This window comes from Mus caroli, chromosome 5 (genome assembly GCF_900094665.2).
Source record: "Mus caroli chromosome 5, CAROLI_EIJ_v1.1, whole genome shotgun sequence".
NCBI lineage: Eukaryota > Metazoa > Chordata > Mammalia > Rodentia > Muridae > Mus > Mus caroli.
This window is the reverse complement of record NC_034574.1, coordinates 82,465,894-82,485,275: the sequence shown is the minus strand read 5'-3', so window position 1 is coordinate 82,485,275 and position 19,382 is coordinate 82,465,894. Positions and strand designations below refer to the sequence as shown.

The 19,382-nt window shown below is 39.1% G+C and overlaps 1 protein-coding gene across 11 annotated transcripts in view; it reads right to left on the bottom strand.

Annotated features, from left to right (window-relative positions):
* Positions 1 to 19,382, bottom strand: part of Slc4a4 (solute carrier family 4 member 4) — a 422,068-nt gene that overhangs the window by 4,777 nt on the left and 397,909 nt on the right. For 10 of the 11 annotated variants that reach the window (XM_029477155.1, XM_029477156.1, XM_029477161.1 and 7 more), the window contains 5 exons: positions 12,048 to 12,116; positions 9,322 to 9,495; positions 6,289 to 6,450; positions 2,409 to 2,505; positions 22 to 101 (listed from right to left, as the gene is read on the bottom strand). In XM_029477155.1, the coding sequence (XP_029333015.1) occupies positions 58 to 101; positions 2,409 to 2,505; positions 6,289 to 6,450; positions 9,322 to 9,495; positions 12,048 to 12,116 (546 nt within the window). In that variant the 3' untranslated portion in view covers positions 22 to 57. The remainder of the gene's footprint in view (positions 1 to 21; positions 102 to 2,408; positions 2,506 to 6,288; positions 6,451 to 9,321; positions 9,496 to 12,047; positions 12,117 to 19,382) is intronic. The other variant, XM_029477162.1, reaches the window with a different exon arrangement.

The window sequence follows — 19,382 nt, the reverse complement described above, 5'->3', positions numbered from 1 at the left end:
CAAATGCTGACTTTGCTTTACCTGGGTAAACCCAGCGACTCAAGGAAAGGAATTTTATCAGCATGATGTGTGGCGTTCGAGGAATGTTGAGGATCTTTCTCCTGGGAAGGAAAAAAAAATCAAATGAAAAGATGTAGCTCTTTTTGTAAAAATGTAAAAGTAGAGTGAATGTGAAAATCTCCATGCAAATCAAGGCACCTTTCAGAACTGAGAAGAGGAGGAAGATCAGGTTTCGACAGTGGCAATGAACATTGCAACATTGTATTGAGGTAAGCATGTGTCGATAGATATTGTAACATTGTATCAAGCTAAACATGCAAGCTGCAGGATAGAGCCCAAATCAGTTCCTCTCTCTCTCTGATTTAATTATGAAAGCATAATTCCTGCCATGGGACTACAACAGCTCCTGTAAATCCCCTGCATGTCCTTGAGCTTCCCTCCACGCTCAACACTCAGTCTTCCGTAGCTATTGCTACTCAAGAAGAAAGGAGACTTTAAAGGTACGGTATTAAAACTCCAGTTTAATCAATTCTGTTCTTCCTTGGCCTACAAAGATTACCACATTATTAGAAAAGGTTCAGTCAAAAAATGGTCATGTATCAGCTTCTATATCAGCTGCCAAATAACTTGTAAAGAGATTTTGACAGGGCAAACAGCTGGTACATAAGTTTTTAACAGAGGTCTTAAAGTACTGGACTGATAATTAAAGCAACTTTAGAGACATCTTTTGCTTTTAATTATCTAGAGATTAAAAAGTGAAATGAATATGATAGGGGAACTGAAATTGTGAATGAAATCCTTAACTAATTTCTATTGATAAGGGTGACCATAGAATTATAATTATATACAATTATGAAATTGTATATATATAAATAATTATAAAATAAACATATAAATAAAGTATTTACAAATTGAACAACAAAGGTAAGGCTGCTTGTTCTTTAAATCCAGTGGGCAGGCATCCTGCCTCAAAATGGTATCCAGTGATTCCTGTTTCCTGGTGCTTATGCTCCTGTGTGATTCCTTCCCACACTGCAACAGAGCTGCCTTCACAGCTAATATACTATGGTGAGAACGGACTGCTAACTCCTAGCTTCTATTATAAAATACTGCAGCTTCTGTTTGGACTTGTAGCTATCTCTGGGAAAGAACCATGCCACACCCACATGGCGGTTCTATAGGAATCTCTATAGGCCAAGGAACTGAAACTTCCTGCCCAATACCATTGGTTGGAAACGATGCTCAGGCCCACCCAACCAAGTCTTCTCTAGGGCTTTAGTCCCAGCTGATATGTAATCTCCCGAGAATCTGGGCTAGAAACTCAACAGATCTTAAAATTTCAAAATGTGAGAGAAAATACATGTTTGTGCTATATTCTGGGGTAATTTGTTACTGAGCAATATATATACATCTGTATATATCTGTATATGTATTCCCATATTTAATCAACAGTTTCAATTCAAGTTTTCTTGGTAACCCTAGCCTCTTACTGACAGTGGGTGATATTATATACCAGAAATAAAACTGTCTCTGTTGTTGCTCATAGTACATTCATGTCTTTCTTGACTAGTAATAGGCTGATAGCTACAGTGTAATAGCTTATGACATGTTATCTTTTCCCTGTGATTGACACTCCATTTCGTAGTAACATTAGTGACCATATGAAGCTTTCCCAACAGCATAAGGTAATTGTCTCCAAAGCACTTTAGGCTTTGAGTTTTCATGGGAAGAAAATGTGTCCCTTTAGATCCAGACACACTACAGAATGTAGCTACGAGCCTATTACTCAGGAAAGACCAGAGCACTTATAGCTGTGAATATGAAATAACAGAAGAGAAATAAAGAAGTTGGGAAGAAAAACATATTTCACTCAAATCTACTTTTGCTAATATTTTACGACTCCCAATTTAATTGAAACTATTCCAAATTCTAAATATTAACAATCAATCCATTGATCACAGAGAGACCCAAGGTATTACTTCTCTCTTTTAACGAACTTCATGATTGACTGAAACCTAAGGAGGACAAACAGTAACAGACAGTGATGTAGTACTATGTAAGCTGCAATTCTAACTATAATTGGGAAAAAAAAACAATTTAAAAAACATGGTTACAGGTTTAGCTCTTGAAAACAAAATAATCAAAGAAAAGAACCCTGGCAATGACTTAGGCAAGAGATTATTGAACGGAAGTGTAAGAGGTTATGAATAAGAGAAAGGAGGTAGAGCTTAAGGAACAGAAAAGATAACATTTTTTTTTTTTAAAAAAGAAGTAAGTTGCTTAAATCTTCACCCAGAAGAGAAAAAAGACAGAGTAGGTGAAAGTTAAGTTGAGGATAGCCCTAGAGGATCCTGGGAAAAGCGTGGATGAGAGTCAGGCAAGCATGCAAGGCGGTTAGTTCTACTCACTGTCCAAGGGTTTGTTATCACTTAGGAAAGGTTGCTGTTCCATGATGTCCATTGGAATTTTAATACTGGGGACCTTTTCTGAGTATGGGCAGTCAGACTGTGGAAAAAAATGCACAACCGTTTTTAGAATGCTTTCTCTCTCCTGCTTCCCGGTGCTTACCCAAACTGAACTCTTATCATGTACGTCTACCAAAGGGAAGAGTATTAGGTAGGTATTGTTTCCAGCTGGCGAATTAACTTTCCTCCACACCTTCGAACTACACATTTAGTCTCGCCTCTTCCAAGTTAATGGGACTGAGTTCTCTGAGGCTCCAACCCCAGTAAGTGGATTCCTACAGCCTGACTGTGGAGTGTTCTGCAGTTGGAGCCTGAATCAGCAAACCACAGACAACTATGAAGTGTTCTACAACTGGATTCCCAGTTGGCAAACTTTGGTTGTTGTGTGTGCGAAGTGAAAGCACGCCCTGTGAAAACAGATCAAATCCAGGAAAATTTCCAAACTATATATGGTCTAAAAAATCATGCTTTGTTTTACAGTGTTCTCTGATTCTGTCTCCAGGAAAATCATGACCCACATTCCTGTCTAAAACAATTTTAAGACCTTTTTAACATCCACTAGCAAGGAACTTTCTATATAGACTTAAAGTCTCCTTTCCTTACTTTAGGACTCTCAGAAGCTATTTTCTGATTAAAGATCCATCCCAATTTTCTGTGTCAATAATATTTTAAAACATAATTAAAAAAAAAAGAAAAGAAAACCAAAAGGCTGATCAGACAAGTAGAGAATCATAACCAGGACAATGATAAAATTAGGCAGTTGTAGAACGTCTTAAAACAGTCCACCTAAGCACAAAATATCATAGGTTTCCTTAGGACTACTACTTTAGTTTTTAAAGTCTCAATGATTGTGTCAGCATTATTTGCAATAGGTAAAATATAGAACTAACCTAAGTATTCAATAGCAGGATCTGGACAAAGAAAACACACACACATGTGTGCACACCACAGATACATACACATACACTCACCACAGATACACATAATCACACCACAAAGATACACACACACACCACAGATACACACCACACATACATACACACACACACACATACACACACTACAGATACACCCACACCACAATACACACACACCACACAGATATACACACACACACACACCACAGATACACACACACACACCCCAGATATACCCCACAGATACACACACATACACTCACCACACAGATATATACACATGTACGCCACACAAATACACACACACACACACACCACACAGATACACACCTACACACAATTTTTTTGCCCATAAAGAAAAATGAACTCATGTTGTTTTGAAAGATGTTATATGCAAATGGGATAATTATAGTGAGTAAATTAAGCCAGTCTCAGAAAGACAAAAATGCTAAGTTTTCTTTCATGTCACTTTTAGATTTTTATACAGATCTATAAAACCAAGAAGTAAAACTGTCTGTGAAGACAATGGAGATTAATGGATGAAGACCAGTGAGAACAGAAATATGGGGAGGAAGATGCTCAACATATAATATTACACCATGCAAGAACACTAAAATGTAATCAATTTTAAAAGTCAACATACTAATCCCAAGTCTATTTTTGGGGTGAAGTGATCTCTGATCTATCTCTAAACTGAGTATTTCATGGAAATAATCTTTAATGAAAGAAAGGGGGCAGAGTAGAAGGGAGAAGGAAGAGGGTTGGGACTATGTCTCAGTAGTAGAATGTTTCTCTAGCGTTGTGAGACCCTGCCCTCAATCCTCATGATTAATATATGGTAGTAATGAGTTATAATGTATTTTGAGAACTAAGATGATATATGTAACTGACAAAAAAAAATTAAATTAGTTAGGATGCCGAATCTACCTTCCTTCCTGACCATGTCACAAAAGAAGTCTCCTTTCCAACATTCCCCCAAACAATAGCACTTACACATACCTGGGAAGCCACCTCTTAATTACACACTTAATTACTAGGCAGGCTCAGAAGAACCGTGAGCCAGTTAAAATGTAGCAAGACATAATTCTCACAACTTCTGCCCATAAACATAAAAGTGTGACCCTGGAGTACCAATATGGCCACATGTGACCAGAGACCCTGAGCTGCCTGAGCGTCAAGAGATACACTCCAATGACTTCAAATAATGTGCTCAACATAGAGAACCTTCTGCCCTAGACAACCTATACAACCCTATACGACCAATCGACCAATCGTGCTCACTATCCATAAACAAATGCCCATCTGCCGCCTTGACACAGATGCAGTAGAGAAAGTATCACCTGAGACATCTTCAAAAACAAACAGAAAACCTACTTGTGACATGCGGCAGAGAGCTGTAAACATTATCAAAACAAGAGCCTTGTGCGCGGGAAAGTCATCAGAAATGTAGCAGAGCACTCTGGAGTTAGGTAAGGAGCTTATCTGAGCCAACTTCTCTCAGGGGAGAGGAGTGAGTTTTAAACAGTACCCAAAGGTTGTATACTGTTTTAAATAATAGAGAACACTTTACAATATTAATCTCCATGTTAGCAATGTGTAATGATTTTAAGTTTGGTGTTCATGAGTACGAACTGAGGTGTCTATTTTGAAAATCCAAGATTTGAATGCCACTTTAATCATTTTAATATCTCAGGCATTCTTTGGTGTTTGTCTTGAATGGTCCAAAAATGAACGTCAAATGTTGATTTCTAGACAACATTCGAGTGTATTATTCTTTTAAACACAGTGCGTTAATCTCTGCTGCAGTGTAAACATGCTCTCTACTCTTCTTTCATCTTTGGAAACAGAAAATCTATCCACCTGCTCTCTCAGAAGACAGATGAGGGTAGCAACAGAAGCCGCCCCAGACCCCCTTCTCCATGGCTAAATGTGTCTGATATATTTAGCCTTTTCTTATTGGATCAATTTATCTGAAATCCAATTCTGTCTCTTGCTTCCTTGTGCTGTACTATATCCACGTTGTAGAAGAAGAATGCAACCAGACAGCCCAATCAGCTACAAACACACAGAGGAGCTCAGAGGCAAGCTCTGGCTACGCCACTCCCAGCTCTGCACACTTAGAAAACCATCTGTAACTTTAACACCGAAGCATTACAGTGTACACTTTAAGCCCAGGCAGTTTCATTTGTCGCTTGCACCTTAAGCTAATTTATTTTTCAATTCTTAAAAAATAAAAATATGTCAACATTTACCATTCTACATGTAAAATTCTAAGAAAAGGGAGCTGTTGTGATGACTGAAGATAAGGCATGCTTAGCCAAAGTTATTGAGTAATTAAAAATTAATTTTAGGACTTCAGTGACTCAAGCAAACCACATGAAGTCATAAGGATACTGCTGATGTCATCTCATCAATAGCAGCAGAAATCCATATATAGGTCCAGATCCCAGCAGAATTACAGTCTTCTCAGGGAAAGTTATTTGATGAAATTCTCAGTTAAAAAGATAAATCACTGACACCTGCCCACACAAGGCTCTAATTATTTAAAAACTGAGTTATTCTGTCAAATAGGCTATAATTGGCACACTAATGCATTGTGCAGCCTTACTAAACGAATGTCCGTCATCTATGAGATCGAGTTCTTTACATGTAGTGTCCTGTGTCTTTGTTTTCAGTCATTCTGTCATTATGGATACGTTAAGTGGTTACAGAAAGCCTTTAGAAAATGTTAAACAAAAACCAAACCATGAGATTAAAAAAATGAAGGGTAAATTGGTGTAATGAATGATTGGTCAGATGAACCTCTGGAGCCTTCAGCTGTCCCTGCCCCACCAGGAATAAGAGGGACATTTCCCACTTTTGTCTCTTTAACTGGCTTTACATGGAAAGTGTGGAGTGCCCCTTACATCATCATTGTCGCTATCCAAACTTCCTTTCTTCTTTTTCTTTTTCTTCTCGTCCTCCTTCTTTTTCTTGTCCTTTTCTGGAATGACATCATCAAGGAAGCTGAGGTCGTGCTGGGAGAACAGGTAATCCATACCTTTTCTGACTGCTACCAGGGCCAGGATCTGGAGAGGCAATCAGAAGACAGGCACATCAGAGGACAACATTGTAGGGATGCTGCTGTTGCTACTGCCACCCCCCCCTCTCCCCACACCTGTGAACGCCAGCAGAAATCCATACAGGTACAGAGCCAGACAGAACTGCTCACTGAGTGACCCCCCCAACAGTCTTCCCAGTTTAGTGACAGTCAGTTTGAAGAAAGTGTCAGTCAAAATCCACGTTGTTTTGTTCATAGAGATGCATGACCATACTCAATCAGAATATGAAAGAAAGGTAATTATTTTCCAAAATCATTTTCTTCCATGCTGAGTTTTTTTTAAAAAAATAATTATAAAAGCTGAAAGGTAAAAATTAGCCTGCATAGATTCCTAATTATTGAAAATTAAGAAATTATACAGGTTTCTAAAAATTAGTCATTATTTTAAATTAAATGATCCTTGCTGAACACTTAGGCAATATTAGTTCATTTATTCTTTATAACAAACTCAAGAAATATTTTGTTTTCATATTATCACTGGACAAACTGAAACTTATAAACACTACGTTTTTCAAGGTCGTGATACCAGTAAAGAAAGAATGCAAAGCATACAGTCTATCTGCTTTTTAATTTTCTTCTATTTTGTTTTTATTTATATGTATGTTTGTGTGTGTATAAATGTGTGCAAGTACCAGTGGAGTCCAGAAGAGGGTGTCAGAAGTATAGGCAGTTGTAAGTGCAGAAAGCACTCTCAATCAATGAGACATCAATTCAGTCATTTCTGACCATGAATGATTTATAGTCTGTATTTAATCTCTTGAGCCCCAGGTTCCTGCTTTTCAGGCTGACATTTTTTTTTTTACCTCTGATTCTTTGGTTCTATGGACCATTTTGTGAATTTCTTTTAGTCAGCATACAAATACCAAGCTCTATGAAATGTCTTGTCTGCTATGTAACATTTGATTGCCTCGCTTTCCTTTTCCCTATGGAGGTTCGTTAACACCACATGTTCAACAACAAAAGTCACACACAGTCAAGTTCCCAAAGTGGGGGGTGGGGTGGCCTTCCACTTGACAGTGGGCTCCATCCACACTACACTCCGTACTGGAGGCATCCGTCTCCAGAAGAAATCAGTAACATCTGCACTGCTAACATTCCAAAACCATCTCTGAGCTGAAGGAAATCCCTGGGAAAACACACCTTACAAAAGCAAAGTGTTTTCTTATATTTAGTACAGGTAATACGTAATTTATCAGATGTATTTCAAATTTATTTGGGGAGGCTTCACTCTCCTGATATTAACAAATTAATATATAGGTAGAAAGCCCTGCTAGGTAAATAAATGGGAGTCACTTCTTACATTCAATTTGTTTTACAGTGTGTTATAGCTTAAGAGGAAAAAGTTATGTAAAGGACCATCAATAAAAAAAAATCTTGCTCAAAACTGTCAGTTATTTTTTTAAACCATTTTTTCTATGTCTTAGTTGGGGTAGGGGGTAGAAACACAATTATAAACAGCAAATATAAAACAGAATAAAATAATAATCCCTGTTATGAGTCAGTTGGTTTTAAAAACAAAATACGATAAGTGTATGGTATAGAAAATGTTTTGTTTTTGTTTTGTTATGTATTTGTTTTATCAGATTGTAAGGATGACAAAACAAGATGGAAACAGCTTTGAAGTATAACAGTTTCCTCCAAGACTGAAACATTCCATCCTACAGAGAAGATCCTTAAACTCGAAGGTAAACAACTTGAAATCCCTTCAGGAAGTCCCTAAAACTGACCAGATTCACTAGGCCACACCCAGCCAGAGTAAGCAATAGGAGCTGTAAGTCCCTCACAAACCAAAGAGCTAAGCTGCAAAGGAGGCTCTCAAACAAGCCAAACTGCAGAGACTCCAAGCCCAGACCACCTGCCTGGAAGACTCAGAGCAGCTGAGCACCTGGAAAGGACTCTGCAGCCTGCTGAGCTGCCTGCAGGCTATGCATTGTGCTCCACATTCCCAGCTTTGTGAGCTGTCACCCATGCTGGTAATGGTCATGCAGCAGTCTTTGAGTATTTTCTGTTTCTAAGTAACACCTCACCCAAATTCCTGAAAGTAACCCCAATAAAACTAAGTGGTTCACTAAATTGGACTTTGGTTTTATCTGTTCTTTGGTCTGTTGTAGGTTTTCTATCTGGCGGTAGAAGTCTCTCCAGGAAAAGTTTTTTCACTAAAAGAGTGTATGTGGGCAGTTTCTTGCAAGAAATGAAATTACAGTAAAGTTAAAAAAAAAATCAATAATGAATCAAGAAATAGAGATTGCCTTTTCTCTTTCCATTTTGATTTGGGGCGGGGGGGGAAGGGGGGACAATTATTTGCTTCATCTTGTAAGTATACAGGAAGACTAGTCCAACCATATCCTAAAAATGATGTAAGCCTCCAACCATATCCTAAAAATGATGTAAACCAAACAAATCTCAAAAACTCTATCTCTAGTGAATTCCACCTTTTCTCACGAGCTTACAAAAGCTTCTATTTGGACGGAAATGCACTTTATTCTTCCCTAGAATGGTTCTATTATACAATACCTTGAAAAACCACATGTTCTGGTGTCTACTGCCTGCCAGACATTGTGTTATTCACTTGGCATTCATTATCAATGCTCAGAACAATAACAATGCTACCCTCCCACTGATGAGTTCATGGTGGCTCAAGGATGTTTGCTGACCAGCAGGAACCTGTGCCAGTTATTGAACTCAAGTGAACATGATTCTAAGCAGCGATTGCCATGGGAATCTTATTACAACCAGTCAACGTGTTGAGTTGAAAGCCAGAAAAGACTAGCCACACACATGTCATAGTAACTATATGATAGCCATCCAGTCAGGGATAGTTTTAATTTTGAAAGCCTACCATGACAGGAAAAATAATTGCAGCCACTGTTGACTTGAGGATCCAGAGCAGAGCCAGGCACAACACCTGCAGGAAGGTGAACAGGTGGACTCGGCGGAGGGGGACGTGGCGCAGGTAGATGAAGTCAGGCTGATGCTTCAAGGGCATCAGAAGCAGCTTGAGACGGTCCATGAACTGGGAGGAATGGGGAAGAAAAGGTGGATGTATTATCTGAAGAGTCTGTTGAGTTGTTTCTTCTCTGCTTAACCAGCCAGGAGTGATTTATAGTGTATATTTCAGGCGAACAATGTCCTCTTCAAAGGACAAAGCTCAGGTTAGAGAGTGGGGGATTTACATTAGCCCAGTCAGATCACGTTATGTTACGTGTCTTCTAATTTCTGCTGATTTTTTTCCCAGAAATATTTAGTGGGTACATAAGATAAAGTGGGCATAAAAGGCTAAAGTTACAAGGAAATCTTAAATTCTAGCTGCTCATCCTCTGCCTTCTCTTTCTACTCTCTGCTTTTCAGCACAGAGGATTGTGTATCCATTTTGGTACGCTATGCTGAGGGAAGACTCCTCCTAGCTCTTGCATCTACTCCTGCCTCAGTTGTCTTATCTGAAAGAAAAAACACAACATCGGCATATCAGTTATGCTCTAAGGAGATAAAGAACCCATATAACTTAAAAATGGAACCACGCAGATTATGCCAGTAAGTCCCACTTTCTTTAGGTTATAATTTATTAACACATCCATACCCACTAGTGTATCAGCATTTCTTCCAGAGAAAAGCTCTGTGAGCATTATGGTGAGTTTTAAGACAATGACCACAAGACTCAAGAGTCTGAGAGTGGTTAACACAGTCATGTATTGATCAGGAATTGGAAGGATGATGGTGGATAGTTGTGCCAGGCGCATCCCAGAGATGTAGTACTGAGCTGATACTATGAGGAGAGTACAATGATGCTCAGTTCCTCATCCAGGGGCCTTCAGAGGGAGACGCTGTATAGACAGGCACTGAGCTGACTAATTATAAAAATTAAGGAAAAGTAAGCGACTTTATCATAACCTTCTCTGGAGCCTCTGCCTATTTGATAGCTTTTGTTCTCCCTTTAATATATTCTTATCTATAAAGATTAGATTTCTTTTTTTTTTCCTTGCTAAACCAATCTTGTCAAAGGGGTCTAAAAGAGAAAGAATGAAGAGAAAAATAAAGAAATTTGAAAAGGTGTTTGGGACAATAATACTTCAGGAACAACACAGCTAATTAGCTGTCCCTACAACACTCCCTACAATTATTATGGGATGATTGGCTCTTTTGTTCTCTTTATAGACAGGTATTCACCTCTAGACATTGATAAGGCCCCTGGAACACCCAACACAAACCTCTGGTTTTTGACTGGATCCTTAAGGGCAAACAAAAATTAATAACTGTTAGTCCTAGGCATCTAATGCTCATATTTTCCCATCTATAGGAGAATAAGTATTTATAAATGGCAGGGAAAAATAAAATATTTTACAAAGTTGTACTTCCTAAATTACTTGGATGGCAAACCAAAACAAACAAAACAACAACAGCAAACAAAACAAAACAAAACAAAACAAACAAACAACAAAATGAAAAAACCCTCAGTCACCCATGCAGCCCATGAAGAACCACTTTGCATTTCATACCAAATATTCCGGTGCAGAAGAACCCTTCTACTGGACCAAAACCAGGAATAGTAAAGTAGCTTAGCTTTGCTTTTGGGGGGTCTGGCCATTTGCCCAGATCTATCTGACTTTAAAACCAAGTTAATATAAATGTAATAAATGAAAGCAAGGGCTGTTTTGAAGGAGTTCAAATGAATTCTTATGATGATCACAGAACACACAGTCTTTTCCCATTAAAACATTACTGAGTGCTAAATAAGGCTGCAATTAACAGGGTGCCAGAAAGTGGCGGAACTTCCAGCTTCCTGGTGCCAATTAAATTAAACCTCCATTGAGAGACAAAGTCCCTCACCAAGTTTTGCCTAGTAAATTTTTTAAAAAGTAGACCATGGTGGAGGTGTGGCTGGGGGCGGAGGGGGGGCAGAGGTGGGGGGTTGTGCAGGGTGGTCATTTTAACTGAAGTGAACATCTGAAAGTTTTGATGAAAGCAGTAACTACTACATGGTAATTTTAATTGCTTATTGCTACAAAACTTTTGATCACTGAGTTTTAAAGGATCGCAAGCTGTCTACAAGGGGTCAGGCAAGTGCGCAAACACCGCCTTAAGAACACAGTGAGTATCTATCTTGAGATGAAATAAGGTGATGTAAGAGAGAGATGAGAAAAGAATACAAGACAAAAAGAAAGAGTGGGAGTGTGAAAAGGGGCATGGAGAGGAAGAGGTAAAGAGGAGGAGAAGGGCTGGGACAAGGAGGAGGAAGTGGTAAAGAGGAGGAGAAGGACTGGGACAAGGAGGATGAAGAGGTAAAGAGGAGGAGGAGGAGGTAATGGGAACAGCAGCTCATTTCCTCACCAAATGACATTTAGCACCCCTTTTCAGCAATGGGCATTTAGGATAACATTTGTTGACACCAGCTAGCTTTGTCGATTCCATCAGAATTGAGAAGCAGGTAAAAGGTGGGGGAAGTAGAAAATAAATGTATTTTAAAAGAGCCCCTAGTTAATGATTAGTGCCTTCATCAGAGATCTGTGACTGGACTAGTTCTGCTTTGAGAAACGCACAGGGCTTGCTCGGACCACTGAGGAAGCTTACCTGCACACCGTTAAGTGAGGCCACCCCCATATACAGGAACACACCATACAGCACAGGCATCGGGATAAACTGGGAAGTAAACCAGTGGAAACAGGTTACAAACAACAAGAATTAGGAAGGGGAATAACTTAAATGAAGGCTACATCTGAAACTAAAGCACAGCATTACAGAGCAACCGAAAATGAGTGCTTTTAACTCATCAATTGATAAGATTCTAAGCCCTGCAGTAGAAATAAATAAAGATAAAAGGAACATTCAAATAAACTTTATTTTTTGTTTGTTTCTTCTTTTTAAAGAATGGGCACACATGACCTCAATAATACTTTTTTTTTTTTTTAAATGGTGAAACTGTTTTGGCTTTCCTTTGCTCTTAAAAGCAATAGACTATGCAACCCAGATGTCTGCGTGGGATAGGAGGTACATGAAGAGGTAGCAAATTGCCTCACTCTGGATCCAAGATCCTTTTGTAACAGGCTGTTGGTTTTGTCCTTACTAATTTTTGCCAAATGATCTATCAGTTCGGAGGGTAAATGCCTCTTTCAGTAAAGGAAACATCAACTGACCACCCCTTGTCTTCTAGGGACTCTAAGAATACAAACTAATGGGAGCACGGTTTGGAAGCAGCAGGAAGCACCTGGGAGCAATTAACTACACATACGGATAAGGATAATGCAAGCCTTTTAAAACTCAATTAATATTTTATGCATTATTTAGTAAAACGCCCTTTACACCAACACGAAGTTTTTTTGTTTGTTTGTTTGCTTGTTTGTTTTTTTAAACAATGAGAAGTTCTAATCCAACATGTATACTTTACTTTCCCCTGGACCGGTAAAATGCAAGCAAATCACATTTGAGAATCAATATTCTAATTCCGAGAAGTCTTCTGTCTGGATGACAAAGGTATCAGCCTTGGGTTTGAAAAGAAGTTCAAGCAACTGAAGGACAAAGCTAAAATACTAAAATAGAAAAGTAATTAGGGCCAGTCAGCAAACCCACATGCAGTAGACCATTTTAACCAGAAGGAGGAATATTCCTTAAAGAGCAGAACTTTAAAACTACGGCATGTATTTAATGAAGCACCGTTTGTAGACCCATCTTACTGCAATTGCCTGTTGCTGCTGTGCCTCGGACCTTCTGACCACACTAAAGAACTAGTGAATTCTAAAATAGATTGCCTCTGTCTCCAGTTGGTACTGGTGACTCACAGGAATGCTTAAGTTTCAATGGAGAAAATACACGTCTATGAACTAACTGTCAAAGGTTTTCTCTAGAAGGGACTAACAATTGCATCGTAACGAACTTTACTCATGAGCTCAGAAAAGACCAAAAACTAAAAGGAACTGAATGCTTGAAGTGGGTAGGAGGGCAGGGCTGTAGTACCCAGCAGTGGCCACAGAGCGGTAGACATATCCCACCCAGGCCACTGGTGCTCAATCACAAGCCCCCATTTCTCTTAGCATGTGAGTGCTGATGTGACTTACAACTCTTTATGTGCATTTCCCAATAATAAATACATAAGACCAGCAAAGGATCAAATTTCCATCTCTGATTCATTTCTAAGGCATCTATTTCCTCTCAAGATGTTATGATTTCTTTTCCATTTATTGTGTACATTCAAGCATGAAAAAGGGGTGCAGGAAAGAACATGTGAATTGTGGGGAGCTACCTGGGTTTCCTCAGTGATTTCTTTTTGATCTGGGTAAAGCATATCTCCGGATTGGAAGTGTCAGAAAAGTCTATCCTTCCCTGAGCTTAACTAATGATATTTTTTTTCCTAATGTGTTTCTACTACTATAGCAGAGGAACACTGTGCCTGGGGCCTTCTTAGATCAATTCTCTGAACTATGTTAACAAATTTCACCTGATCTATGACACAGAATGGCATGGATGGATATAAGGAAGAAAATAACTGGGTATAGGAAGGGGTGTGTGTGTATGCACACATATGCATATATATATATATATACACACAAATATATATATATATATATATATATATATATATATATCAGTTGGAAGAAAATAATACATAGAAGAAAATCTGTGAAGTTGATATTTCTGATCAGCTTCAACATAATACACATGCTTATGATATTCTCATTTTCTTCATAACAGAACTTATCAATACAAATCCTAGAATGAAACTCCTAACAAACCTGACAGAGATGTTGGGGTAGAAGGTATATTTTATAGAACTTAGTTCACAGATCCTGTCAGAAGGTCAATGTGTAAAAGTTATACTAGAACTACATATCAAAACAAAGTTGTCAAAGGAAGAAGAAGAAGGCTTGTAAAACGGAGAGCCACCCAGGATGTGGGAGTTCATGCTTGTTCTCTTAGCACTTAGAGGGCTGAGGCAGGAGGACTGCCATGAGTATATGAGTTCAAGGCCATCCTAGACTAATGTGTGACAATATAAATAAATAATGAATTCTACAAAAAAAAAGTCTCTAAAAATGAGATCCCATGTTATAGTGGGATAATGCAGTAATAGCGGGAAATCATTTCTACAAAGCAAGGTGGTAGAAATTAAAAATATCCATTTCAGGGGCACATGCAGATAGCTAAATGGTAAACTGTGCAAACAATTATACCATCAATAATACCCAGGAAGCAAATAAAATAAAATAAAATAAACACAAAGAAGTATTATATTCAATAACTACTAAAAATGAAAAAGTTAAATGATTGATCCTATAATCATATAGAACAATGAAAGTGAGGTGAAATCAAAATAAGACTTAATATCTAAATACTATGTCACCAAGTTTTTGAATTTTGGTCAGTGTATTTCTGTATTTTTCACATTGTCTTCTAGTGATTTGTCAATAGTAGTAGAACTCTCCAAGAACGAAGGATGTGAAAAGGATTTTCAATAAAAAGGGAAAACTATACTTGCCCAACACTGGATAGGAACTCAGGAAGGACTGAGATCTCTCCATGGCTTTATGGTCAAAGCAAGAGTGAATGGGTATGCTTATATGTTTGAATGTGCGTGTGTGTGTGTGTGCATGTGCGTGTGCCTGTGCCTGTGCCTAAAGCTAAGAGTAAGGTCCTGATTAAGATGTGGGTGACAGTAGTTGAACAGACCTGGGTTTGGCTTCCAGCTACCAGCTGTAGACTGCTGAGACAACTTGTTTATTTCTCATACTCTGAGCATTCTTGTCTAGAAAGCTCCTATGATAAAGACTACATAACATCTTACTAATTAATTGATTAATATGGCAACTAACAAATGATAAATGTAGAGCTTATGCCATCCTTATCATGAAACCGTATGCAGTTCTCAACCACTGGTCTTCCTGTTTCCTCACTGGTAGGGGTGGGTAGGGGCGTGGCTTGGGGAAGAGATGCTGGGGACAGGGAGGGCTGGGTGGAAGGTCTGACTTGAAGTCCTGTTTTATCTCATTTTTAATACACTGCACTTTCAGCTAACCTGGTTTTGGCAATAGGTTATTAACACAATGCCCTAACTCTCTTAAGCCCTAAAAGTCTTCACTGATAAAGAAGCCACAGGTTCTCAGTCTGGGACAAGGTCTGAAGAGGACTTTATGAAAGTTTCATAAATTTCCCCACATCAGAAGGATTCCAAATAAGATCAAAGAATCTGGGAAAGATAATATTATGGGAAAAGAAGATAGAGATTCTTTGAAGGCTAAGTACCATGTTTTATTTTGAAGGGCATACATTACATGAGATTGGTTTTATACTAGAACATCCAGAGTTCAAACCTTGCCACCACAATCCAAGCTTATTGAAGTCTAGTGACTTTTTCCTAGCTTTAGAGTGGAGATAATTATTCATATCGTTCTCATAGGTACTGATGGCTATATTTTTAAAACCTCCAGTGACTCCTTAATCTGAGGCTAAGATCAACAGACAGCAGGTTTATCTCTACTATCATCATCTCCACTCTGTTTTTCCTGCTTCCATGGGTCAGGTCTATGTGGGAGATCAACAAGTATCTGCCAGGTCCGAACTAAAGGCTCCCTTCTACACTTTAGTGCACTAACGAAATCTTAAAGATAACTTCTGACCACACCTCATGTTAAAGATAAACTAATCCAAGCACGGGCAACAGAAACAGCAGTGAACTTTCCTTGATCTTTATGTCTTGAGTCTTGCCAGTAAAATAGAGAGTCAGCTCAGGGAACAGCCTTTCATCTCTTGACTGTTCTGGGATTGCCACTTACAGAACAGGAGCAGTAACCGGCCGTAGCATTTCCATTGTGGAAACTCAGGGACCTCCACCTCACCAGCCTGGGAAGCCAGTTATTCTCACTTCCCAGAAGTTCTGTGTAAGCAACTAAGTGACTTGGTGCTTTGAGGCATTGTTGACTATAGCTGGTTGGGGTCAAGGGGTATCCTCATGAACTTAAAGCTGGTACACTATAATTCCTTGCATTCCTCCACATGAAAGACAGATTTCGGCACAGAGATCAAAACAGAGGCCATAAACCTCATGTTCAAAGTACCCTTGCATAAGCCAGCAACCACCTATGCTTCTTCATGCATGTAAAAAAATTGCTCAGCTCAGCTGAGACCATTAAACTTGTAAGGAGCTGGACAGGGAAGGCGTTCGACCATTTCATTTCTTTACTAAAAAAAAAAAAAAAGTCACATATATCTCTTGTTCTCATCCATTTGATCGAACTTTCAAAGGCAGAGTCTTAAGTAAAACCATTCTCTGAACTTGTCATCTGTTGCTTTAAAAAAGAAAAGGACACAGTCACAGGGAGGTCAACCCGTGACACCACTTTCTGTGTGAATTTGTAGGTTAATTATTAATCGCACCCTTTTCCTTAGCTGCTTACATTTCGGTTAAACTGTACCCTTAACATCTGCCTCTTCCTGTATTGACTTTGTAAATTCGAACAAGGTATCTCGGATACATGCACGAAACCTGCCAGACATCAGCGGTGGGGCGGGCACATGGTCTGAAATGGCGGCCGTATTGGAAGAGGTGGTTCCTGAAGTAGGGGAGGACTAATGTACTCAAGGGAGGGACAGAGGCTCCTGAACAAGGGCTGCTTTGTTCCTTCTGCTTTTCTGTAAGGTTCCCCACAGTCTATTGTGAGCCAGGCTAGCAAAAAACTAATCTTCTATGCTTAGGAAAACCCTGGCTTAAAAAAATGTATGTGATATTACCTTTTTCACCAATGGTGGCAGTGACTCTTCAGGTTAATCAAAGTTGCCAGATAATAACAGTCACAGTGATGGAGGCTGGTGGTCCAGGAAAACAAGCCAACCCATGGGCTGGTACAGGACAGCCAATGGGGAGTTTCAAGCTCTGCTCATGAGTTCTTGTATTGTTCTGTACATATTACAGTGCTTCACATCATGTGGGGTAAAAGGGCTCACTGCAAAAACCCAAGGGTTTTTCCCTTTGACACCTCTGCAGCTCTATTTGGCTACAAGGTGAGGAATAGCTAGGAAGACCTGTCACCAGGTACAAGTTTGTCAGTCTTTCTAAAGGTGACAATGTACACAGTATTCATTTTCTCTGTCCCTTCTGAACCATACACGACAACTAGAAGGTTCCCCATGACTAAAATCAGTTTTTCTGTAATATAAACACAGGCGCTTCAAATACAACTGCCTTTTCTGAAGCAGGATTTTATACTGTTTTAGTAAGGACAAGTCAATATCACAGACAAAATGGAGGGTTGGCTGGTGGTGGGTACATATGAAGACTCAGGGGATGTCTGCCTGCCAATTTCTCCTTAGAAACTTCTCTCTAGAAGGCTCCATAAAAGCAAACCTGCATTGTAGCAGTGTAATACATGAGCCAACCTGCAGGGGACTGGTGCTTCCTACAGGTCAGGATCTTAACTGCCAGTAGCAATCTCTAAATGCGATCTCCTTGCCTTTGAGACAAAGGTGTCTCTAAGCATCTCCACCAGCATCATATGCTGGGACCTGCCAGGGCACCAGAAACACCGATCGCCTTTGGGAGAATGAGTAATGCTTCAAACCCAGTAAGTCTTCACTTAAAGCCACCTCCTTGCACTGACAGAACTGACCATAGGTTTTTCTCTGTCCCTATAGGGCATGGGCCAGAAACAATTTCTCTGACATCATTTTAAACCCGAGTTCGTCTGTGGGCTGGCTGCCTGAGATGTACTGTCCTTTGTGACTCTGTTCAGTAGTTAACAAGAAAACGGAGATCATGGAAACCCATGCAGTTGGATAATCAAGTCTTTTAACTTCTTCCAATTATTTCATACCAAATGTAGGAATTAGTCTAGCTTCTTCAAAGGCAAAATGAGTCTCCATATTCAGATGCAGTAGCTCCCTCTTCTATATCTCATTGATTGGCCACTGGTAGAATCTTGTTAATCTGATAGAAACAGAGAGCTTTTGCTACTCAGCATTATACCTGATCATCAACTGAGTGTTTGAGTCCTGTGCTATCCCTCCATTACTTATATAACCAAATGATCCAAAAGTCTTTAAAAGTTTGTTTGTTTGTTTAGGTTTTTCAAGACAGGTTGTCTCTGTGCAGTCCTGGCTATCCTGGAACCTACTCTGTAGACCAGGCTGGCCTTGAACTCACAGAGATCAGCCTGCTTCTGCATACCAAGTGCTGGGATTAAAGGCATGTGCTACCACTGCTCAGCAAAATTATACTGTTTAAAAATAAAATTTTTGAGTTGGAAAAATGGTAAGGTATTGTTTGCTCATAGTTGTTGGATCTGGGTGAAGTTTTGTGCTTTACGCAGTAGTGCAAAGTATAAGATGCAAATTAGCAATAATTGGCTAGGAATATTTTGGAGAGAGAGAGAGAGAGAGAGAGAGAGAGAGAGAGAGAAGCTAGCTTATATCACAAAAACAGAAAGCTTAATAAGCAAAAGCATTAACTTTCTTCTTTTGATTCCTTTTCTTAAAGGAGCCATTGTATGCATGTTGCTCTGTCTACACAGATAACCCATGCCGTCAATCAACCTATATGTTGCCATGTAACCTTTTAAATGTTCTACCATGTAACCATCCTTCAAAAGTTCATTTGTAAAGTTTTCCAACTGTAAATCCATCATTTTATTCTTGTTTCCCTTTCAGGATTAATAGGCCTTCCGATTCAAGGAAAAACAGAAACATGGCTATCATTTAAAAATAGGGCAAAGAAATTCACCATGATCATGCGAACCACTAGATCCCTGTTGGGGTCTGGCAAGGGGTGGGACAAGCAAATAGGTGAACGAGATGGATAAAAAGACAAATCCTGAGTGAAGTAACCCAATCACAAAAGAACTCAAATGATATGTACTCACTGATAAGTGGATATTAGCCCAGAAACTTAGAATACCCAAGATATAAGTTACAATTTGCAAAACA